The 24,507-nt window shown below is 48.3% G+C and overlaps 2 protein-coding genes and 1 non-coding gene across 3 annotated transcripts; 2 read left to right on the top strand and 1 right to left on the bottom strand.

The window, feature by feature from the left end:
* The first annotated feature begins 62 nt into the window (after positions 1–62).
* LOC135828932 (ubiquitin-conjugating enzyme E2 G1-like) lies at positions 63–7,567 on the top strand. The gene is made up of 5 exons (XM_065341365.1): positions 63–222; positions 374–476; positions 4,795–4,892; positions 6,027–6,208; positions 6,639–7,567. Exons 1-5 carry the CDS (start codon positions 180–182, stop codon positions 6,714–6,716), a joined length of 504 nt encoding a protein of 167 aa, XP_065197437.1. The 5' UTR covers positions 63–179; the 3' UTR covers positions 6,717–7,567.
* Trnak-cuu (transfer RNA lysine (anticodon CUU)) lies at positions 4,379–4,451 on the top strand. The gene has a single exon. It is a non-coding gene; the product is annotated as a tRNA-Lys (tRNA).
* A 1,669-nt stretch (positions 7,568–9,236) lies between the features above and the next one.
* Positions 9,237–21,469, bottom strand: LOC135828797 (serine-rich adhesin for platelets-like). The gene is made up of 6 exons (XM_065341231.1): positions 20,902–21,469; positions 18,633–18,683; positions 16,709–16,903; positions 16,138–16,220; positions 14,564–14,604; positions 9,237–12,854 (listed from the first exon to the last, which is right to left on the bottom strand). The coding sequence occupies exons 1-6, from the start codon at positions 21,076–21,078 to the stop codon at positions 10,948–10,950; spliced, it is 2,454 nt and encodes an 817-aa protein (XP_065197303.1). The 5' UTR covers positions 21,079–21,469; the 3' UTR covers positions 9,237–10,947.
* Between the last annotated feature and the right edge of the window lie 3,038 nt (positions 21,470–24,507).

Here is a 24,507-nt window from a genome sequence, read left to right as displayed (position 1 = left end):
AATAATGTGATCGACTGGATCGTGGTTGTTCAGTGACGTGTGGAGTTTTGAAGAGATTCAACAATTCTTGTTTGTTGGAGTGTGATCAGTGTGTGTATGTTCTGGGAGATAGCATTTTCGACTTCTGTTCGGAGCAATTCAGCTTGGCGTAGGCTTCGTGTCATCGCAACGCTTCCCCAATGACGGATCAGGGATCGCTACTGCTTCGCAAGCAGCTTCAAGGTACGCTCTATCCCCAATCACTAATTCTCTTGAGCATTAGCTGTCGCCTGGGTGGACAAAATGAGGCTGGGAGTACGTTTGGACGCTTGATTTGACTTGTCAGCGTGGACACACCTCTCCTTGTTCGTGTTGTATTGTGTGGATCTTGCAGAGCTGAACAAAAATCCCGTGGATGGCTTCTCGGCCGGTCTGCTTGACGATGATGACATTTACAAATGGGAAGTGATGATCATTGGCCCACCTGACACGCTCTAGTATCCTTGCAGCTGTGTGTGTGTTTAGTGCTAATACAGTACAATTATGAACTCGGATAGAGAGCCAAGGATTAATTTATAAAAAGTAAAAAGGACCAAGGAACTACAAGTTACACTATAATGTCCACTTACACCACCATCTGAACAATCAGCTCATGCGATAACATTGCACGACACTGACCGACGGTACTGACGTTCTACAACTAACTGGCTAACAGCTCTAGCACATCTTGGATGCGCACTCCAACAGCCTTCCACAGTGGCATGCACCGAGTCTTGAAAGGGGGGTTTCTAGAGTTGGTAATTTTTTTCTGGAGACCCACTGTATAATTATGCATTTGTGCACATGCGCATCCCCCGAACATCCCGTCAGAGATAACGGTGAGGGCTAGGGAGGAGGGGGGTGGGGGCTCAAGATCAGGGGTGCAGGGCACCAATGAACACTGGTGCTGATGAGATGTGGGGCTCCTCCGACTGCTAATGTGCTATCATGCCGGCACAAACGCGTCTGAGAGGGAACCAGGAACCAGGTCCAGGGGTAGAAAGGACAGAAATAAATAATGAGGAATGAAGGGAGGGGACGATGTTACATGGAAATGTTGGTACATGTATAACCGGTAGCAGGATAAAACGGGTTAACATACCAGCACTTATTTGCAAAGAGGGTGCGAAGGTCAATGCACTCATACATGTTTGTCATATTGAACACGTAAAGGTTTGATAGGCCTAGCCGTCGAGGCTACACTACAGTCCGTAACACTATGTCTATGGTACTTCACTAGTACATAGTCCACTCCAGCTCCAGGCATGTTCGTTTCATCAAAACACTGCTTACATTCGACGTATCTTTCTTTCTGTTCTTATGACGACGTTTTCAGCATGTATTGGCAACGTTCCACATGATTTCAATAAAGAGTTATGGACCTTGCTTCGATGGAAACTCTCGGAAGAAAAGCGAAGCCACGCGTCCTTGAGTCGCGGCCGGAGCAGCGCTTCGTTCTGAAGCAGCGCAAGTGGATCATGGACGCACATTATTCGTTTTACGTCTTCCAGTCGACAACGTTTTTGACGAACATCTCTGCTGCGCACATGAGCGAGAACGAAAGGCTGTGGAGATCTTGATTTGAGTCACCAGTTTGGAAGGAGATATCGCCAATCATATCCTTGAACTGACTTGCATCGCGCGTGCTTGACTCAAATTTCGAGACAAAAACGGATTTCTTGAACATCATCGCCAATCCAGGAGCGGACCAGAGCTAGAGATCCATCTCTCTGTGGCTACTCTCCACTGAAGAAGGAGAGAATAATGTATTTTGAACTGCATGCAAAGCAACTCTCTCTCACTTCGAAATACGGACATAGTCACTGTACTGTAAACTGCCCGTCGATCAACGCGTATGCACGATAACCAATCCAGTACTGAGTAGGCATGCTTTTCCTTCGGCAAGATTGCCCAAAAAAAGGTGGTTTCCAGACACCAAAAAAACTGATACGGTGCACGCGCCTGTTCCAACGTGGAAGGTTCTAAGCTATAGAAATAGCATAAGGAGGGGAAGGTGAGCGCACCCAAGATAAGCACGAGCTGAACATCTCAGCTGTGAAGGACGTTGGCGGATGTTCATGCATGTCGATGACGATACTGGCAAGGCCATTGGACAATATCGGTCAGTGTCGTGCAATGTTATCGCATGAGCTGATTGTTTAGTAACTGGTGGTGTCAGTGGACATTATAGTGCAACTTGTAGTTCCTTGGTCCTTTTTACTTTTTACAGTACAATTATGCTCACCATTAGTTAAACCTGTTCGTGTACATGTAGCTGTTCCAACGAAGCTAACCTCAGTGGAAATCATCACCTACTGGATACACAGTGAAACCTGTCAAGGCGACCACTCGGATAAGGCGACCACCTGTCCTAGAAGACCACTGGAACCAGGACCAAGGGATGCTATTTCCAGTCAAATTACCCTGGATAAGGAGACCACCTGGTAACAGAGACCACGTTTTTCAGGTCCCTTGAGCGGTCGTCTTGGACAGGTTTCCCTGTACATATAGCATACTGTGAGGCGCACACAACATGTCCAGTGCAATAATTGGTCTCTACTCCTGAGTTGCCTGCTCTACACAATCATCATAGGGGTGTCGCAAGGTATTCCAGGGTGGTACGGTCAGCCATCTGAGGTATACTCGAGCCTGAGGGAGCGGGTCCTCTGCTGAAAATTTAGAGCCCGAATCAGGGCATTTTATTGATTCACCGGGTACCTGGAGGCAAATAGTGCTATGGTCAAGACCGTAGCGTGTCCGACGCCCCTGCCCCAGGGTCTCCTGGTGATCGTGTGCAGCTAGCAACTCGAAGTAAAGACCAATCATTGCACTGGACCCTGTGTGTGTGTGTGTGTGTGAGAGAGAGAGAGAGAGAAAGAGAGAGAGAGAGAGAGAGAGAGAGAGAGAGAGAGAGAGAGAGAGCTCTCATTGAGCACTCTGACCTGCTGTCAAGGATCTTACTGTGAGATACAGTCAACTTCGCGTATAACGACACTCAGCGGGGCATCAGAAAAGTGTCCTTATTCGCGAAGTGTCGTTATACCCGAAGTCTCATTATATGTATTACAGTTGGATGGGACTTTGTTCTGGGCATGGAAATTCTGTCATTGTTCGCGAATACAGTCAACTTCGCGTATAACAACACTCAGCGGGGCATCAGAAAAGTGTCCTTATTCGTGAAGTGTCGTTATACCCGAAGTCTCATTATATGTATTACAGTTGGATGGGACTTTGTTCTGGGCATGGAAATTCTGTCATTGTTCGCGAATTGTCGTTATATCCGCAGTCGTTGTTAGCGAAGTTGACTGTAGATGTACAATAAAGTACAGCACTGTTGAACAACCCCCTCTAAAATTTCGCCCCCCCCCCCCCCCCCCCAGGACTTTGGCATATACAGTGAAATTGTTATGGCGTTGAAGCCATGCATGCACTGCGCTACACTACACGTGCCAGTGCAGGACGAACATGTGCACAGTCCAGCGTGCCAAGTCTATTTGTTTGCTTTGTTGTGCATGACCTTTGTACAGCACTTGACAATACTTGATATACTACCTAAAGTAATCAATCCCCCCCCCCGTTACGGGGGTGAGCTGTAAGATCTTGTACGATTCGTACAACACGACATGCAGCAGTGGTTGCGATGTTCAACAGCGAACGGTGCGAGTCATAAGGCACGGTCCGTGACGGGGTGACTTTCGGACCTAATTTCATTTTTAGGGGTCGGACTTGCGTCCTTCCGTCGACGCGGTCCGCCACCCGAACACACTTCCCCTGTTCATGATGTCGTGCTGTGACGTGCAACATGAATTTCGCCGTCCCAGATCTGATCAGTGAAGTTGCGCACTCTGGGGGATTATTATGGACTCTTGGGGCGCGTTTGGTTGGTACGAACTAGAACAGGATTCACCAGAACAGCGCGTTTGGTTGGGACTGCACCTGTTCTGGGTCGGCCAGAACATGTTCTGCTTGCTCCGGCCTCGAGGCCGGAGCAGACCGAGCAGTTTCACTTTTTCACAGTGAAACCTGGCGGGAACATCGATTTTGTTCCCAAATGATCACGTGCATACGCTTTTGGGTTGGACTCGTCGTACCGTACAAAGTGACCATGGTGATCCATACACATTTTGAAGAATGCACCAAGTTTTGCACATTTTTCCACAAAAATGTGCTCTGTTTCTGGAGTAGCGTTTGGTTGGCATGAGGCTGCTCCATGTGCACCAGCTGTTCGATCCTGTTCTAGATCGTACCAACCAAACGCACCCTTGGTTTTACTGTACAGTCCTGCAATGTTCTTGTTCTCCACTCGCGCCCTCTCCCCACCTTACCCAAACACAGTACCACAACCTTGGTGATTGTGGCAGCCCGGCTAGCTCAGTCGGTAGAGCATGAGACTCTTAATCTCAGGGTCGTGGGTTCGAGCCCCACGTTGGGCGCATTCTTTTTTTTTTCCTACTCAATCGGGCACTTGGCATGTCGTGTTCTTGAAACCTTTGAAGAAAGTCTTCATGCAGACGGTATTTAGTGTCTATAATCTTTTTCATTTGATTTTTAAACTCCGGTCAAAGAAAATTAGATTTGCTATTAGATTTTATTCCACTCTAGAAATAAGCACTGGAACGAACATAATTGTGACTCGACGGTGCTGACAATTTCACGTCAGTGAAAAAAGGGCACCTCAGTGCATTCAGGAAGTGATGAAAATCTTGTTTTCAAGGAAATCTGCTGTTATGTTCGACGGTAATCCTATCTTCCTTGACAAGGGTTTGTTTCTCTCAGCGAGGGTGGTTTCTTCAAGGCACACTTGTCATTTCCCAAGGAGTATCCTCAGCGCCCGCCCAAGATGAACTTTCAGTCAGATATCTGGCACCCGAATGGTTTGTTTGCTAGGAATTTATTATGTTATGGTGTTCTCAATCAATATTATGGTGTCTGTTTACCTCTCTCTCTCTCTCTCTCTCTCTCTCTCTCTCTCTCTCTCTCTCTCTCTCTCTCTCTCTCTCTCTCTCTCTCTCTCTCTCTCTTTCTCTCTCTCTCTCTCTCTCTCTCTCTCTCTCTCTCTCTCTTTCTCTCTCTCTCTCTCTCCCTCTCTCTCTCTCTCGCTCTCTCTCTCTCTCTCTCTCTCTCTCTCTCTCTCTCTCTCTCTCTCTCTCTCTTTCACACGTGCACACACACACACTTGTACTTGTACGTGTTGCTCACTGCCAAAACTGGTCACGTGGGTCTCCCCGGGAGAGGGGAGAGAGACTCAAAAGGAATCTTGGAAAGATGGCTCAATTGGCTATTGAACCGCCCAACGGCTGGCACCCCCTGAAATCCCCAAAACTCTGGGTGGACTTTGAAAATGATCCCACTTATGGGCTCACCACACCTCAGTAAGTGGGTGAGGACAAGGTGCAGAAAAAGGATTGACGGCATCAGGGTATCCGTCCTGGGATCCAACTGCAGTTACCCCTCCACACACGCACACACGCACACACACACACACACACACACACACAATAATAATATTTGCGCGACGAATTGGCTTTTGTTGCACTCGCATAAAATAAAAAAAATTCACGGTTCGCGTGAGACTCGGCTGGAAGCCGAGTTTTCCGCATCCGCCGTGGGAACGCCACCACCCTCTAGGATCAAAGGCGCAGATGCAGCGCCTAAACTCGCACTCGCATGCACCCTCACTTTTAAAAAGTGCATTGTTATCATTGAGTGTTACATTACTGGACCGCGATTACAATGATACCAAGTGGTTCTCATTGTATTGGTATGTGTGTGTGGTGTGTGTGTTTGTGCGCGTGTGTGCGCGTGTGCGTGTGTGTGTGTTTGGGCAGGCATTGCACTAGGTTATTATTTTTTCAATTTGTTTGGCACAGCTTCCCCATGATGTTATTACAGTTGAGCAATGAGCATGCAGCTTAGTGAGTGACATCATGATGATGTCATAATTTGTCATTCGGTATGTATGCAATATGCATGTGGATGTTACTGTTGTTCTATGTGTGTTGTTTCAGTTGACCAGAAGAATGGCGAGGTATGTATCAGTATCCTGCATGAGCCCGGTGAGGATCGCTATGGCTACGAGAGCGCGTCGGAGCGATGGCTGCCCATTCACACGGTGGAGACGATCGTCATGAGCGTGATCGCCATGCTCTCCGACCCCAACTGCGACTCGCCGGCCAATGTCGACGCGGCGGTGAGTCGGTGCCTGTGTGTGCGCGTGTGTGTGTGTGATGCTGCTGGTATTGCCTCTGCTGCTGATGCTTCTGCTGCTTCTGCCTTGTTGGATGTGTTGTCGAAATCAACCACCGTAAAACCGGAAAGTCCAACGAGTCACAAAGCCCAACGTTTTAACTTTTAACGACCAATTTTTCCGTTATTTGAAGAAACATTATCGCAAACCCGGTTTGAGATGTCTGTGTAAAGATGCGCATACGGATGGGTGGCCAGGTAGCCATCGCTAAACTTTTCTGTACGTTATCATGCCAAAATTACAAAAAAATGTTTAACTTTTTGGTCGTTAAACTTTCCGGTTTTACAGTACCCTGCCAGCCTAGGGGGTTGTGGGCTCTCAGATTCGTTGGGTGACATTTCGTTTTGTGTTGGTCTATGCTCTGAACCTGCAGAAGGAGTACCGCGAGAACTTTGACAGCTTCAAGCGGCGCGTTCAGAGATGCGTACGGAAAACGCAGGAAGAGATGTGACTACACAGATAGTCCAGGGCAGAACGCCGCTTTTAACTCCAACTTGAATTCCCGCCCGGTCCTTTCTCGCCTGTCATTTTCACCTGCTGCTCGGCCAGCTATGGACATAATCCTTGGCTTGCGCTTTGCATTTTTGCATCGTGGGCGCTAAGGAGTATTTAAACTTGCCAATGCAGCAGCTGTGTTTAACACCCATCGGTGTGGGCCAAAGACCCACGGGCGACATGTTGAGCTGTTCCGCTTTTAGTTGTCCAAATTTGCGTCTTGCTCTCTCGCTGTAGTTGTCTGCGCTCGCACCTCGCTACGCTCCCTCCGCTCTCGTGCCTCCCGTCATGCTCTCTCTCTCTCTGTCACTCTCTCGCTCTTTCTCTCTCACACACACACACACACTCTCTCTCTCGCTCTGTCTCCCCCCCCCCTCCCTGTCTGTACCCTCATGTTTTTAACTGTATATCCGCTGTTCCACGTCCGCTGTTGATACTGCTTCAAACTCAAGAGCAGCTCGCTACAAATCTCACATCGCAGGTCTCCCCACCGGCGTTGTGTTGTTGTTGTGTTCTGCGGTACCGGCTTATTTGCGTCTCAGGGTTGATGATTTTCTTCTTTTTTATCTTCGTCATAATTATACGGTAGCGGCGAAGTTCGAAGGATCTCAGTTCGCTGCTGCACAATGCCAGAGATCCATTGTTATTCCTTTTCTCTCTTTGGATATGGGTTCACTGCATTCTCGTGTTCCTGCTGGATTTCTGGATAAAATCATTCTTTGATCTATTCTATCGGGCGTGCTGCAACGTCTCGGGCAAAATTTGATTGTATATTAAAAATAAATAAAAAGGTGTATCGACATGAGACTGTTGTGTCTGCTGATACGAGCATTGAGCTTATTGAGATGCTGGCGGTGTTTTGCTGTATGTGTGTGTGTGTGTGTGTGTGTGTTTGTATGTTGCTATGTCTAACATAGCTGTTCGCTATCATCGCTTCCGCGATGGGCAGGTCTGAGGTGTGTGTGTGTGTGTGTGTGTGTGTGTGTGTGTGTGTGCATGCGTGTGTGCATGCGTGTGTGCATGCGTGTGTGCATGCGTGTGTGGTGTGTGGTGCCAGCTAGTTCGGTTGGTGGGTACTCTAATCCCAGATAGTGTTGGGTCTGTTGCCAACAGGCTCGGCTGCTTGAAGATGTAATGTTGTACCTGCCACCTTTGTTGGTTTCAGGGTTCATATACTTTATTATTTGAAGTATACATTACATACCTGTCAATTAACCATGGACTGCTTCTTGTGTAATCAATGGTGCTAGTGAAGCTTGTATCAGATCCACTCTGATTTAGCCACCCACACTAGTACCACGTAATACCCGCACTGGGGGCAGGGGTAACCACTAGCAACTGCAGTTGGATCCCAGGACGGATACCCTGATGCCGTCAATCCTTTTTCAGCACCTCATCCTTACCGAGGTGTGGTGAGCCCGTAAGCGGGATCATTTTCCAAGTCCATCCAGAGTTTGGGGATTTCAGGGGATGTCGGCCGTTGGGCTGTTCAATAGCCAATCTCCGTTTGAGTCTCAGATTCCGCGGGTAGAAGTGTGAATTATGTGATTTTCGCGGATAAAGGCGATCTCTAGCTCTGTGGATATTGCCACGGCCATGCAATAGCGTTCTCAAAGTACTGTAAAACCGGAAAGTTTTAACGCCCAAAAAGTTGAACTTTTTTTGTAATTTTGGCATGATAACGTGCAGAAAGTCTAACGATGGCTACCTGGCCACCCATCTGACTCTGTATGCGCATGATCTTTACACAGACATCTCAAACCGGGTTCGCGATAACGTTTCTTCAAATACTAGTAAGGAAAAAAATGGTCGTTAAAACGTTAGACTTTGTGACTGGTTAGACTTTCCGTTTTTTTTACAGTACTGTAAACCTTGAAGTTATTGCGATGGTCTAATTTCTGCGAAATTCGCGACCGCGTGGAAATCGCGAAATTTAGACTGCGCGAAAAGGAGATCCATGAAAGGTTTAGCAAGAATGCCATTCTGCAATCGCAAAATTAAAAACCTCGCAAACCTGTCCGGATTCTGAAAACGCGAACTAAAAATGCCGCGAAAATTTCACGCTTTAACAGTTTGTACAGTAGCGAGTCTTGACGCCAGCTACTGTACAGAGTACTAAAGGCTAAAGTAACAAAGTGAGAAACTTTTGCTAGGTTAAATTTCGCTATTTTCGCGACCATCCCACATTCGCGGATACAAAATTGCCGCAGAATGCTCTGTGCGTAGATTGCAGACAGTACAAGATCCCAATGAATAGACGAAATCGCGAACGTTCTTATCGTGAACCTGCGGAATTCTTTGAGAACGCAAAATGTGCGTGACGCGCGAAAGTTGATCGCTTTACTTTCAGTAGCTAGGGTCACGGACAGGGAGATCCACCAGATATTCCGGGAACGGGAAATGCATCAAGTTCCCGCCGTTTGGTTTTGCATGGCAAGTCCACTACAACCGTACACACTGTCATACCAACTCTGCATAAAAGGTCATGAACTTTGTGAGGTCATATTCATAAATGCACTATATAAACGGGTTGTACCTGGCGACCTGCCAAGTAAAAGGGTAACTTGCCCCGCAAAAAAGGTGACGGGCATCTTAGGTGCATACAGCCAACAAGTGGGTTTACTCGACTGCAACACTCTCGATTATTCATAGACAGTGCAGCCAAGAACAAGCACAGTCATGCAGCAGAAAAATCCGGACGGGTCCAAAAAGAAACATCGAAACGGTAGCGGGAAGAAAGCGTTTGGATTCAGCAGTTTCAGGGGTCGTTGTAACCATGAAAGCGGTATGCACCAATCAATGATTGTTATCGCAACACGGGGCTCCGAAACAGCAGCAGCGCAAGAAACAGACTACGTTGAAACCTTGGCGGGATGGAAGCGTTTGGATTCAGCAGTTTCAGGGGTCGTTGTAACCATGAAAGCGGTGTGCACCAGGCAATGATTTTATAATTATCGCAACGCGGGGCTCTGAAACAACAGCAGCAGCGCAAGAAACAGACTACATGAGTACTTGTACTAATAGTAACTGCGCGTTGACGCCAGTAATGGTATCTCAGAGGTGGAGATAGACCCAGCGAGCCGATAAGCAATTTCAAAATACAATCCAAGAAGTGGGAAGTAGGAGCAATTTCTACGGGCTACTATAACTACAGCGCATAACGCCACTGTACAAGCAAATCCACGAGCATTGTGGTAGCCAGGAGGGTTCCCGGCGATAAAGGTTGAACTGTCGCATTTTTAAGACCAGCAGAAAGACAAGTGAGCAAAGTGATTTCGAGCTCCACATTAAAAAAAACAACAACAGCACGACAGCACAACAGCTGGGACTGATACGCTAGCCAAAAAGCAAAACAAAACACTGCAATTGTCACGGCGGGTAGCGTTTGGATTCGACACTGCTGGCACTCAGCAGTGGAAACAGATTCTGAAAAAGGAACAAATATTCCTACGTATACATATACAGCGTGTCACATGCTCTCCATTGACAGCATGCCAGAAGCGTGCCATTCCGGCCAGCATGAAAGAAGGAAAGAGAGAAAGAAAGAGAGATACGTGCAAACGAAGCGCACACAGACGAAGAGGAATCGTAGCACGAGTTGGTTAGACTTGTTAAAAAATGTCGTGGAGCTGGCCATTCGCCATGTTTTTAGAATTTCGTCCAGTGGCTGACTGGCATAGCCCTGTAGAGGTTAAAGGGTTCACGGTAATTGACGACACGGCGTGCCAATGTCTGTATTATGATAGTTGGCATAGTGAGCGTGCACAAGGCACGTGCACAACGCCCGAAATAATCGGTTCCATTTTTTTGGGCGAACGCAAGATATTTAAAGCGAAGCACGCTCACACACACAGATGAAGAGGAATCGTAGCGCGAGAGAGGGTTGGATTTGATACAGCTACTTGACTTCTCCGGGCAATCGACAACACAACGTGCCCATGTCTGCATGATACTTAGCAGCGTGAGCATGCATGTACACGGTGTGCGCAAAACACACAAAACAGAATCACTTCCATTTTTTTGGAGAACTGCATATGCAATTCAGATAAGTCGACCCAAGCAAGTGTCAAGTGTAGATATGTCCTGTAGCCTATACATGGATTAGGTAATTCATCATCACTGTCCAAAGTCGGCCTATACCAGGTAATTCGTCATCACTGTCCAAAGCCAGATCGGATGGCAGGTCATCATCGCTGTCCAAACCTGGCAAATTCCAGGTCATCATCGCTGTCCAAATCCAGACCGAATGGCAGGCGCCTCCTCCGACTCGGCTGACCTGTCGGCTCGACCTTGGGCAGTAGCTCTGGCGTTGTCACGACGACAACTTCCCCATCATTAGTGGGCGTTGCCACAAGGACAACTTGCCCATCGCTAGCGGGTGTTGCTTCCTCGACGGAGTCGGGCACCACGTGCAAGTCCACCTCCTCGTCGTCCGCCTCCTCTAGCATGGAGCGATCACGTCGCAGGCCGCTACTGACGACAGCACGCCCGATGGTGGGACTGGGCGTGACGCATTGCACCGAGCCGGTGCTGGACGACGGTGAAGAGAAGAAGGCAGGGTCGACATGACACTGCTCCTTCCGCCAGGTAGTCGGATAAGGTCCTCGGTGCGATGAGCGGAGAGGTGTGAGTGGCCGAGACCGCCGCGGCATATTCTGCTCCGACCCGGAGTCGTCGTAACAAGAAGAAAACGGAGAAGACGGCAATGGCATCGGCGACGTCGACACGCAGACCTCGGTGGAAGCCTGATGGACGTGCGAGGTCGACGGCTCGTCGAACGCCGGCCTCGGACGGCGGTGATGCCGCAACAAGTGCATTGTAGCGCCGTTGCTCGGTCGCGTCAGCCAGCCGGAGCTGACTTGACGAGATGATGCCGCTGGCTCTGTAGCTGTCGGGCGCTGTCGATGATTGCGGCGGCCAGTCGCGCCAGCAGATGACATGTAGCAGCGAGCTGTCGCTGCCCTTGCATTTGCAGCTACTGCAGCCGCTTTTGCTGCAGCAGTGGCAGTGGCCACCTGCTGGCGTGTGGTAAGATGGTTATGCGGCACCTGGGGCTCCGCCACGATCGCAACGTCGTCCATGTGGGCGTCGGCGTCGCTGTCGGTATCATTGACCTCGCAGCTATCACTGCTGCTGCTGCTGTCACTGATGCTGCTGCTGCTGCTGCTGTCACTGATGCTGCTGCTGTCGACTTCACTGACGTCCACAGTGGCGCCCGTAGTTTCAGCCTCAAAGACATACAGCTGTTGAAACACATCGCTGTCCATGGATCGACGCTCGAAGGGTCCTGTGACCAACGGAGATTGCCAGCTATACAGCTGTCTTGCCGGAGCAGCCCTCGTGTCCGCGGCACGAGAACTGACGCCGAGAGAGGCGAGGGCAGCGCGGCGGGGACGATTGAGCTGTTCGGCGTTGCGGAGAGCACCGCTGTGCGACGCCGCCGTCGTAGACGATGCTGCTGCTGCTGGGGACGCACCACGCAAACCTCCTACGCCTAGTCTAGTCCTGCTGCCGCCGCAGGCTTCGGTACGGGCGCAGGACGAGGGCGCGAGTGAGCTGCTCGCGACGCCGCCCCGACTTAAGGACACGGCGGGCGACGAAGCGACGCCGCCCATGGCCGACCGGGCGGCGACGGACCGCGGTGCGCGTCGGGGTCGTTGGTATGCCACATCCGCCGCCGTCACTGTCTGCTCTCCTCGCCTGGAAAACGTGGTGGTGGAATGGCCTGCCGCGCCCATGCTGCTGGTGGGGCGGGCACCGTCGGCTCCGCGCATCGACTCCATGATGGCCGTCTGTAGGTCAACGTCATCCAGGTCGTCGGGCACGGCGGTGCCTAACGACCTGGCCAACCTGGATGACCTGGCAGCGCGAACATTAGCAATGCGTCGGGCATTGCGCCTCAATTGAGAGGAAATCTCTTCCATGTCACCGGGCAAAGGCACCGCCGGGGTGTTGGACGGGGCCACGATGTTGCGGCCGGTGTTTGCTGGCCGCAACGAGTACCGTCCGTCGCGCACGGTCATCGTCCTCGTTCGCGTCGTCGTCGTCGTGGACACGACCTGCGGCACGTCGCTGTCGAATGTGATTTCGATGTCTGCGGCACACATGAGCAGGCAAGATAAGGACACACACACACACACACACGTCTGATGAGTGTTTTTAACACGAAACTCAGAGTCACGAGAAAGCTTTTTGGTCTCCAGTGTTCTGCCATGTGCAGTGCGCTCTGCCCTTGTTAGGGCATTGAGCACTATCTGGCAGCAAGGACCTCAGACACGTTGTGCGCCTATACCTCCGTTGTTTACAGACTTAGGGGCCGTCCGGGGTTACCGATTGTTTTTACAAAACGAAAAGTTTTAGTATTTTTCAGCACCCACCCACCCACCCACCTTTTCTGCAGGTAAAACGAATTCCAATAAAATATTGATGTCAATTTTCGACACCCAGAAGTAACTGGGCATTCTCCATCAGCATTCAATAATTATTTTCAAAACGAAACTCCATCAAACCCACCCACCCTCAAACGAAAACATTTCGTTTTGAAAATATTATTGGTAACCTTGGACGGCCCCTTACACAACCCACACAGACATGCGCGGGCGCGCGTACACAGAAAGCTAGTCATTTCCGCGCAGCGCAAATCCACTCGATTGTATGGAAGTGCACTGGGCGCCGTCGACCTCACACTCTGCGTGTTGACACATAGAACTGCTGTATACATCATTAAAACGACATAATGCTGAAAGCGAGGGGTGGCTAGTGACAGTAAAAACAAAAGCCTGGAATGTTGCGATGATACGTACGGCGATATGCCTGGTGTAACGACAAACCTGATTGAAATCCGAACGCCAAGTACTGTAAAAGCCATATATGTAACGAAGTGCTAACTCTAACGAGTTAGCGCGGAGAGGTCTGTCGTTAAAATAGAAATCGTTATCCACAAATAGATACAATACTGTTGCCATTGAGCGTTGAGAATGAGTCAGAATCGTTACCTTTTGTTAACGTTAACCAGTCAATTTTAGGAGATCGTTATATACGCGCCTCGTTAGAATAATGCCGTTTACAGTAGAAGTACGGCTGTGGAAAATGAAATCCGCTGGGAAGACCGGGGCTGGCACCCGTACTGCCTATGGCATGTACACACACTGTACAACTGTAAAACTGGACTAGAAGTGCTCACGGCGGCAAGGCCAGCGCCCGCCCGTGGACGCTTGACGTCTCAACGCATTCCAATGTCCACAAAAGCATTGAAGCTTACCTATCACATCGGCGGGGGATGCGGAAAACTCGGTTTCCGGCCGAGTCTCACGCGAACCGTGAAATTTATTTTATTTTATTTATTTATCACAAGTTGGGCGGTCGTACACGTGGCGCGTCACGATAAAGAAAGCCATGGGTCACCTAAACAGCGAAGTTGGATGTCAACCAACGGTTGCATGAAATATGGCAGGGCTTGTCATTATTAACATCGCCCGCCGGCCCATAGCACGCACTGTTCATTCGGGAGGGAGGGGAGTGGGTCAGCCCATGAAGAGAACTGTGCACGTCTCAGGGATATCGACATGATCAGTGACTACCTTTCTCGCTCGCTAACCATCAAAACGCCAACATGATACACACACCGCCATCATTTCCCCTTGGTAGTGTACAAAAATCCAACAGACCGCTGACAAACAAAAACAAACAAATTCAAGCTTCGCGTGCGAGGCCAAGTTTTCCGCATCCGAACACCACCGCCGTCTATGGATCACACACACACACCCACACACCCACACAACAACAAGCCAATAGATAGTTCACCTGAATCCACGTCTTGACTAGGTGCGTGATCAAACTGCTCCCTAACATTTCACATCACACGTGAAAGCAGCGAAAACACAACGAAAAAACCCCCGGAGACTCAGAAAACACCATTCAATCAAAGCTTACAGGAGTTTACCTAGCTGCTCAAGCATGCACAGTAAAACCTGGCAAGGCGACCACCTGTCCCAGAAGACCACTGCACCTGGGCCAAGGGACGGCATGCTATGTGCAGTCAAACGAACCTGGATAAGGAGACCACCTGGCAACAGAGACCACATTTCGAAGGTCCCTTGAGCGGTCGTCTTGGACAGGATTCACCGTGCCGTATTTCTCCCAATATTATAATTATTTTATTTTTATTGCTTCATCCCATAGCTGAAAAAACAACAGCCAATCAGAGGGGAGAGGGTGATAGCCAACCACGGCATAAATCGCACCTTTTTACACTCAACTTCAGGGTCAACAAAGGGCTTACACTCAACCATGACATACCACAGTAAAACCTGTGCATATCCCGCAAATTTTTCTCGTGTAAAATAAAAAATTCTAAGCGATTGGATAACAAACGCCCAATGTCGGAAATTTTATGCACAAAGTGATTACAGATTTTAGGTGGTGTAGGTGCTGGCCAAACGGTTTAAAAAAAACCCAGAGATCTGGACTTTTGCAACGCACTATAATTATACTTCTTTTGGAGTGTACGATATAGAATCTTGTCTGTTGGGCCAAAGCTATTGTCCCCAGCTCACCAAGACTTCTACAGGCCGTGTGCACAGGGGAAATAAAGGCATTAGAGAGGTTTCGCATAGTAAAACACGTAGTCGATCTACGGAAAGTCTTACGTAAACTGCACGCGCATCTGTGTTCCGCCTTACGGAGTTTTCAAATCACGTAGCTGCCCTTGGCAACTCCGAACGCGGCAGTGTACGACCAGATCGACCTGGAGAGAGAGTCATAAATTCGTACCCTAATCCACTTATGGACCAGCTACGTTATCAGAGCCCTATCTACGTACTCTACGTAGACAACTTTCCGCAAGTGGAGTGCAAACGCGGGAATTCACGGGTTTTTCCCGCCCACCAACGTAAAGTTGCTCCCCTTTACGTAGTGCGGAACCTCTCGAATATGCGCGCAGGCAGGCACACCGCCACCACCATGTACGCCCGTCGCAAGAGAAGCACGCAAATCTGCGAGTGCACTGGGTGTACGCCCGCAGATATTCTCCTCTAGCACTGCCCGAGACAGTGGTTCCAGATCTTGGTGGTATGATTGCAGTCGTGTAGAATGTGTGATCGGTACATGGACCGAGTGGAGGCAACAGACACAGACACAGACACACACGCACACACATACAGACACACACACACACACACACACACTTGTACTTGTACGTGTTGCTCACTGCCAAAACTGGTCACATGGGTCTCCCCGGGAGAGGGGAGAGAGACTCAGAAGGAATCTTGGAAAGATGACTCAATTGGCTATTGAACCGCCCAACGGCCGACACACACACACACGCAAACACACGCACACACACGCACGCAGAAGTGCCAAATTCCAAGGAAACTTACCACTCTTCTGAAGAGTCGCTGTCGTTAATGAAGGAGTCGTTGAAGTCATAAGTCTCCCGATGGGAACTGGGACGAGATCGTGGCTATGTGACGACAACAAGATCATACAGTGACACGGCATGTGCTTGGGCTATGAACATTGCTTGTCCTGGTGGAACGTGTGTGTGTGTGTGTGTGTGTGTGTGTGTGTGTGTGTGTGTGCGCACATGCATGTACATGCTGAGTGGGCGGGAGAAAGTGTTATGATACAGAATAAAGAGATAGAGAGAATGACATACACACACTCAAGCAGAGAGAGAGAGAGAGAGAGAGAGAGAGAGAGAGAGAGAGAGAGAGAGAGAGAGAGAGAGAGAGAGAGAGAGAGAGAGAGAGAGAGAGAGAGAGAGATAGAGAGAGCGAGAGAGAGAGAGGGAGAGAGAGAGAGAGAGAGAGAGAGAGAGAGAGAGAGAGAGAGAGAGAGAGAGAGAGAGAGAGCGAGAGAGAGAGAGAGAGAGAACGCTAGAGAGAGAATCTTTCCAGAAACAACCCACCCCTCCCCACGAGCATGATACAAATACTCATGACGGCTTACCCGTTGCTGTGACACTAGATTGTTGAGCAAGTTGGTCGCAAAACCAAACACAGACCTGTACAGGCCTCCCAGTTCGCTGCCAATATCCGTGTCCGAGTCGTCAGAATCAGCGTCCGAGTCGTACCAGACATCCTGCTGCTTGTTCTTAACAGTGCGTGAGCGCGATCCCTTCACGCGTTCGCCGCCCAGAGTGGTCTAGACGTAAGTCACACACACACACACACACACACACACACACAGACACACACACCAACACACAATGAAGTCGTTTGTACCGGCAACACCCCAAACAGCCACCTAGGTATGGTTGTGTGGGGGTGTTGAACACAGTGCATTGCTGATACCAGCGTACACATACGCACTGCTCATGCAATTCATATTTGCAAGAGTACATAACCAAGAGTGTGCAACTGCCTGCACAACCTCTATGCTGTGCTGCGACGGCAGAACTTCACATCACGTGACATGGTTCAAAAGGTTATGCTGGCAAACAGTGCAAAGTGACCACAAGAGAGTTGTACCCAAAGCTGGGCTGCGTACAACCCAGTATCTATCATGCACTAGAGTGCACGGGTTCATCACGTGATGTGAAGTTCTGCCGTCGCAGACCCCATAGCTGGAGTTGCACACTCTTGGGTTATGTACTCTTGATATTTGGCAATGCGCAGTGGGCTTATCTTGTTTAACTGTCAAATCCCATGTATACACTTACAGCCTGTTCGGGCGCTTTCCTGTCACTCGAGTTAAACTCATCTTCGCCCCATCTAGTAGTAGTAGGGCGAAGTCACCCAGTTTCGGTGGACGTGTACAAGTTAGATTGGGAATAAAGGAGGAACGGAGCATCTCAGCTTCCTCGGACCAAGACCATTCGACTCAGCTCCCATGGTTCCGCCCGGGATAAGTTGTGTGCCTCAATTGTATTGTAAGGTGTTCGGGCAGCATCATTAGGTTCTCTTCAGAAGTTTTCAAGAGTGCCAGTATTATCGCTTGGCTTATAACTAAGGTATCTGACGCCTGATCATGGGGTGGTGGCATCCCACGGAAGCGGAAAAGTGGTTCTTGACAACTCCCTGTTCTTGACCTGCCCGGTACGCGAACCCGTCGAATTTTTTTAATTTTTTTTTTTATAATCAGGTGTTTTATAGAGGACACGTCAGTTTTTGACAGATCCTATATTATAGGATTTGAGTGCTCTGCATTATCCAGAGTGTTGTAACGGATGCAGATGAGGATAGAACTGGCAGGGAAAGTAATATAGAATGCTTAGTATGCTGAATAAGTACACAGATACCATCAAGAGCATATAAGCCCCCAAGCGTGTGCAACTCCTGATACCCTTTCTATGGGATTCTAATTATCAGAAATTGTTACGTGGAAATCGTATTGACAGAAATCGGTCCCCGAAGAGACTTCTAATTAACCCTTTGCATGCTGGCCTGTTTTCCACAGGAATCTGGCACTCCAGAGTACGGACTCTCCTGGTGGAGTTTGGGTGCACTGCTCGGAACCAAATTTATTCTCATTTCAGTTCACCTGGATGGAATTTCCTCATCCTGGGCTTGTTGGAAAGATCAGGACCAAGCGAATCCATCCTGGAAGCTCTCAGCTCCACAGCTCCACCAGGGCCACTTCCATGACCTCTCCAAACTGGCCCACCATGCCTCGGAACGAAACAACTCAGTCACAAATTCTTTTTCGGCTCCTTGCTCAAATTCAACCGATTTTCACGATTCAAACTGCTCTGCAAAGCTGAGATCCACGCGCTTCATTTGATGTCCATAATGCATGCGCAGGGCAAAAGGGAAATCCCCTGGCACGCTCCAAAAAACTGCAAAGGCATGACCAGCAATGCTTTCATGCGCTGTCTACTTTTCATGACAGCAACGTCTGCCTTGAATGTCAAGTACCGGTGTTGCAGGCTCACCTTTTCGACTTTGTTGAACTGCGCCTTGCAGAGCGGACAGCAGTTGGTGACCTGTAGCAGTCCAGGGAAAAGAACAAGGCACGCCGCACACACAGATGCATACGGACAGACGCGCATGCACACCCACACACATACCACACACAGACACAGACCCACACACGGACCCACACAGAGGCACTTAAAATCCAACCGCATGGTAGGTGAGGTCACCATCAAACCGTGCCACCCTTCACACCCACGCACGCCCACACACCCACACAGGCAATTAAAATCCAACCGCATGGTAGATGAGGTCACCATCAAACCATGCCACCCTTCACACCAAGAGTACATAACCCCCCCCCCCCCCCCCCCAGAGTGTGCAACTCCACTATGGGTGCTGTCCCGACAGAATTTCAAGTTGACGTCATTTTGATGATGCAATGCGCACTGTACACGGATTATCAGACGAATCCGGAACCTGTGGTTGACCGAAGCCGATCGATCCTGTACAAATTATTGCAAAGAAAAACGTGTGATGCGTTGACACCCGTACACATGTTGTAAATCACTGCTGCAAGGAGCATTGCGTCATAAATAATGACGTCAACTTGAAATTCTGTCGGGACAACAGGGTATGTGGGAGTTGCACACTCTGGGGGGTTATGTACTCTTGTTCACACCCACACATGCCCACGCACGCCCACACAGGCAATTAAAATCCAACCGTATGGTAGGTGAGGTCACCATCAAACCATGCCACCCTTCACACCCACACATGCCCACGCACGCCCACACAGGCAATTAAAATCCAACCGCATGGTAGGTGAGGTCACCATCAAACCGTGCCACCCTTCACACCCACACACGCCCACACACCCACATAGGCAATTAAAATCCAACCGTATGGTAGGTGAGGTCACCATCAAACCATGCCACCCTTCACACCCACACATGCCCACGCACGTCCACACAGGCAATTAAAATCCAACCGCATGGTGGGTGAGGTCACCATCAAACCATGCCACCCTTCACACCCACACATGCCCACGCACGCCCACACAGGCAATTAAAATCCAACCGTATGACGGTATGGTACAGCTGCACAAGCACTCAGCATTGGAGGTGTTCTGCTCGTGTGTCTCCTACTGTCTGGCATGTTATTGTTAACGATGGTCCAAAATCCATAGGTTAACGAGAAGATAAGTTATTAGTTAACGATCTTCCAGTCTTCAGCCATATCCACACATAACACATACCGGTATGAGCAAGAGTACCTGAAAACCAGAGTGTGCAGCTGGGGGCCGTTTCTGCTATGGGTGTCTGTCACGGCGGAATTCCGTGATTACATCATATTTGGTGCAGATCTGAGGCGGGAAATGGCGTAGTGCGTACAACTGAGCTGCAGTTGTGCAGAAAGAGACCTGCTTGAATCCTGCTTGTACGCACTACATCACTAAAATGATGTAATCACGGAATTCCGCCGTGACAGCAACCCATCCGAGCTGCACACTCTGGTTTTCATGTACTCTTGGTATGAGGCATTGCAGTCTCAACAGTTAACTGTATCATAACGAAGAATTGGAACTCGTTACAACGCTAGATTTACTTCCACGTTTATATTAATTTCTTAAAGCAATTTCAACGACGCGCAGCAGATCCACACGAATTTCCTTTGCGTGTGCCACCGCATAGAGAGTTAGGGACCCTCATCTCCGTGAACGAAATCTGGACTCAAAACTCGCGACGCCGTGGACTCTAACCCAGATAACTGCTCCCTGCAGTGCGTCTGTGCGTTTCGTGTAGAGCAGAAACCTCTCTATTGATGACAGCAAAATACTGATAGTGCAACTGGAAACTGTCAATCTTTCTACGGAAATTTCCAAGCTGGTTGTGTGTTCTAGAACACAACTGCATAGCCGGTGGTAACGCAAACGTGTGAACTTTACTTTATGTTTCTATGGTAATCGGGGCTACAAAATTAATTCTAAACTAAGCTCGCAGATCAACAATTATTATTTAGAAATTTGGTCATTAGGAATTAATTTGAATCGCCGTAGAAAAGATACCGTTATTCCAGTTGAGGAGTGAACTTACTTTCATAAATTTAGAAAATACACAATACTCAATCTATCCAAATAAAAGAGCACAGAAGAAACCAGACCAAGAACAGTACCAGACTCTGGGCTGGTGGGTGGATCGATGACAATAACACCTAGAAAAGAAAGTCACCTATACCTAGTACATCAGGTTGTGTCTAGACCAACAAGCAAGTTTGAACGTGAGTTACCTTCGCCCATTTCGTGATGCAGTCAAAGCAGAAGAGGTGATCGCAGCAGGAGATCTTTCCTCGCTCTTTGGGCTGCTCCAAACAGATCACACATTCTCTCGACCCTTGCGATTCCGACGCAGAGTGCTTGCGCTTTCGCGATGAGCGGCCGGGAGATTTAGAAGAATCCATTGGCATTGTGAATGCTATAGTGAAGATCGTCGCTTCAAAACAACAAGGGCTAAACTTTGGGCAGTACGCTTGTGTTTTGTTCAACTTCTTTCCAGTTTGGTTGATTATCGTCAGAGGATAGTTCTCTTCTTCGTTTGTAGAAGAACCTTTTCCCAAGTAGCTGTTTCCTGGTAAAGACACTGGTGATGTGCTACGAAACGATGCAGCTACATGTAGCTCCTACTGATCGAGCTGAGAAGTGAGGTCGAGTGGGAGCCTTTATCCTTTTATCCACCCTCAATTATTTCAACTGACAAGAGGAACATGACGATTGACGTGGATGTCGCAGGACTGGGCCAGATCTCCCTGCTGAGTTGTAGCTGCATGCACCACATGCACAGACAGTACAGTATTTGAACTGCAAACTGCTTGCAAAATTGAGTTCAAAACGTCAAAAGACGTGCCGCGCCGGACCATGATCCGTAGATGACCTGCGGCCAGCACTACTGCCACTACCATTTAGAAAAGCGATCCTGTCAGCTTTTCTATTATTGTGTTCACATGGCAGAAAAAACGACACCGCTATGCTACGTAAGTTTCTACGTAAGGTGATCGGTACTTCACTTAGGCTACGTAAGTTTCTACGTAAGGTGCTCGGTATTAGATCTACCAACGGGTGGTAGCCGCGTGCTGTGCACGTGCACGGCAGACATTGTGTTGCATGCCGTGCAGTCCGTTTTCGGATGTGCATGCGCGAGGAACTTCCTTCTTTGGAACTGCTTCTTGCATGAGCTGTTTCGGATATTTCGTGTCCTGGCTTATTTCGCTTCGGCTCTGCTGAGACCTCTTTTCACGGAATATTACTCAATGACAGGTGAGTTGACCAGTTCCCTTTGATTCATTTGCTTGTGTTGACTCTTTCATTTACGAAAAGTGTGCTGATTTTAGGTGGAATACAATAAAATAATAATGGAAAAGCTGACAGGATCTCTTTTCTAAATTTAGCTTTTCTGCTGTCGAGGCCTCCTTTTACGGAATACTCAATGACAGGTGATCTCTGAGTTGACCAGTTTCCTTCGATTCATTTGCTTATGCTCACCCTTTCATTTACGGAAACGTGTGCTGATTTTATTCGGATTTAATAGATCCATTCGTATCTCTTTGCCCTTGCCAACAGTGTGCGAAGAACGCGAGTTCACCTTCTTGACGGTAAGGCTTAGATGTGTTGTCGAAATACTCATGTTCATTGTACATTGGTACGTTACAAGCAGGGAGTCGTACTCAAACTAGGGAGGTGACACGGCACAGAAATCCGTGTCACAGGGGTTGACTCGCACCCGTGACCCCTCGTTGTTATTTTTGGAATAGTTCAGTCCAGTCCAGTCCGAAAGGTCATACTCGGATCGACTCGCCTTCTGTACTTCACCTCCAAGCGTGCAACGCAAGACCCGCAAAGTATGATTTTTCTGTGGGGAACGATTTTGCCATTGATCAAGTTTTTATAGGAGTGCTCAAGCATACTACGATTGCTGAGACGTCCCGAGCACGCTTGTTCAGGTTCTCTATTTTTGACGAGCCGGTCCTACAGCCCCCTACATTGTATCTAACGACGTAGGAGCTGACAATGTAAGAGGATTTCCCTGGAAATAATGATGATGGTGGTGTGACTGCTGCAGGAAAAATGCTGGCTGTTTATGACAGTATGACTAGATGTACAATGTAGCTCTCTTGTATGGTACTTAACCCCTGCTAGAAATGTGTTGTTTAGGAAGACTGGTGTATTGTGCAAGTCATAAAGAAGAAATGGGGCAGATGCACGACTTACAATTTTCAAAAACCAGCTTCGTGTTATGTCTAATTTGTGTCAAAATTGTAATATTTAGACATGACAATATCATTGGCTGTACTTCTCTAATATGGTACATAACCCCTGCTATAAATGTGTTATTTAGGCAGACTGGACCATTGTGCAAGTCATAAAGAAGAAATGGGGCAGATATACGACTTACATTTTTCAAAACCTGGCTTCGTATTATGTGTAATTTGTGTCAAAATTGTAGTATTTCAACATGACAATATCACTGGCTGTACTTCTCTTATATGGTACTTAGCCCCTGCTAGAAATGTGTTGTTTAGGAAGACTGGTGTATTGTGCAAGTCATAAAGAAGAAATGGGGCAGATGCACGACTTACAATTTTCAAAAACCTGCTTCGTGTTATGTCTAATTTGTGTCAAAATTGTAATATTTAGACATGACAATATCATTGGCTGTACTTCTCTAATATGGTACATAACCCCTGCTATAAATGTGTTATTTAGGCAGACTGGACCATTGTGCAAGTCATAAAGAAGAAATGGGGCAGATATACGACTTACATTTTTCAAAACCTGGCTTCGTATTATGTGTAATTTGTGTCAAAATTGTAGTATTTCAACATGACAATATCACTGGCTGTACTTCTCTTATATGGTACTTAACCCCTGCTAGAAATGTGTTGTTTAGGAAGACTGGTGTATTGTGCAAGTCATAAAGAAGAAATGGGGCAGATACACGACTTACAATTTTCAAAAACCAGCTTCGTGTTATGTGCAATTTGGGTCAATTTTTAGTATTCGGATTAACCTAGGATACGACTCTGAACAGTTCTGGAACTTCTGAACAGTTACCGTAACACTACACGCTGTCTCATAACTGCTGCTGTTGGCAAGTGTTGCCATCACTGCTATCAAGTAGTTCGAACATGGCAGGAGGTAAACAAATTGCTGGTAGTCTTTCAAAGAATACTGGCGAGTGATGGGCTGTAAACGAAATGTGCTGCCTCAATAATTTCAAAAACCAGACACCCATGCTGCACGCTTGGAGGTGAAGTACAGAAGGCGAGTCGATCCGAGTATGACCTTTCGGACTGGACTGGACTGAACTATTCCAAAAATAACAACGAGGGGGTCACGGGTGCGAGTCAACCCCTGTGACACGGATTTCTGTGCCGTGTCACCTCCCTAGTTTGAGTACGACTCCCTGGTTACAAGTAAGGCACTGGTCATGATTGCTTCCGGCATTCCGTGCTCCGATCATGGGGTAGAATCTGAATTTTGCAGTGGCATAGCATCGTTGGCAGTTCCCAATCTGGAGGCGAAGGTTCAAGGACGCATTGGCCGAGTACTAGTATGCAAAATAAATTCGCATATCAGGGAAAATCTCCATTATGGAGAGGTTCATGCATTCAGTGACTTGTTTGCTTCATACGAAACAAGCCAATGGGTGCAGTCTCGTGAAAATCTCGTACGATTGGATTTGTTTACTCGAGTCTGGGCTGTTTGAATTGTGAGTACCGCCAAGATTGCACTGCCCCAAATAAAGTTGCGTGCCGGTAGAGCAAGAATTACGATCTGCAATCTGTTTGTTGTACCTGCAAGAATGTGTTGTACATGTATTGTATTTTCTCTGTTGTTGT

Source organism: Sycon ciliatum, chromosome 12, assembly GCF_964019385.1.
Source record: "Sycon ciliatum chromosome 12, ocSycCili1.1, whole genome shotgun sequence".
NCBI classification, from domain to species: domain Eukaryota; kingdom Metazoa; phylum Porifera; class Calcarea; order Leucosolenida; family Sycettidae; genus Sycon; species Sycon ciliatum.
This window is presented reverse-complemented; position numbering and strand designations above follow the sequence as displayed.

What these genes read in the sequence shown, in the direction of transcription:
- LOC135828932 (XM_065341365.1), top strand. Translation starts at nt 180, where the DNA reads ATGACGGATCAGGGATCGCTACTGCTTCGCAAGCAGCTTCAAG. An exon ending in GCTTCGCAAGCAGCTTCAAG is followed by an intron (nt 223 to 373) that starts GTACGCTCTATC and finishes TGGATCTTGCAG; the next exon opens with AGCTGAACAAAAATCCCGTG. An exon ending in AGATATCTGGCACCCGAATG is followed by an intron (nt 4,893 to 6,026) that starts GTTTGTTTGCTA and finishes GTGTTGTTTCAG; the next exon opens with TTGACCAGAAGAATGGCGAG.
- LOC135828797 (XM_065341231.1), bottom strand. Translation starts at nt 21,078, where the DNA reads ATGCCAATGGATTCTTCTAAATCTCCCGGCCGCTCATCGCGAAAGCGC. An exon ending in AGTTCAACAAAGTCGAAAAG is followed by an intron (nt 16,904 to 18,632) that starts GTGAGCCTGCAA and finishes ACTTACGTCTAG; the next exon opens with ACCACTCTGGGCGGCGAACG. An exon ending in AGCGACTCTTCAGAAGAGTG is followed by an intron (nt 14,605 to 16,137) that starts GTAAGTTTCCTT and finishes GTGAAATGTTAG; the next exon opens with GGAGCAGTTTGATCACGCAC.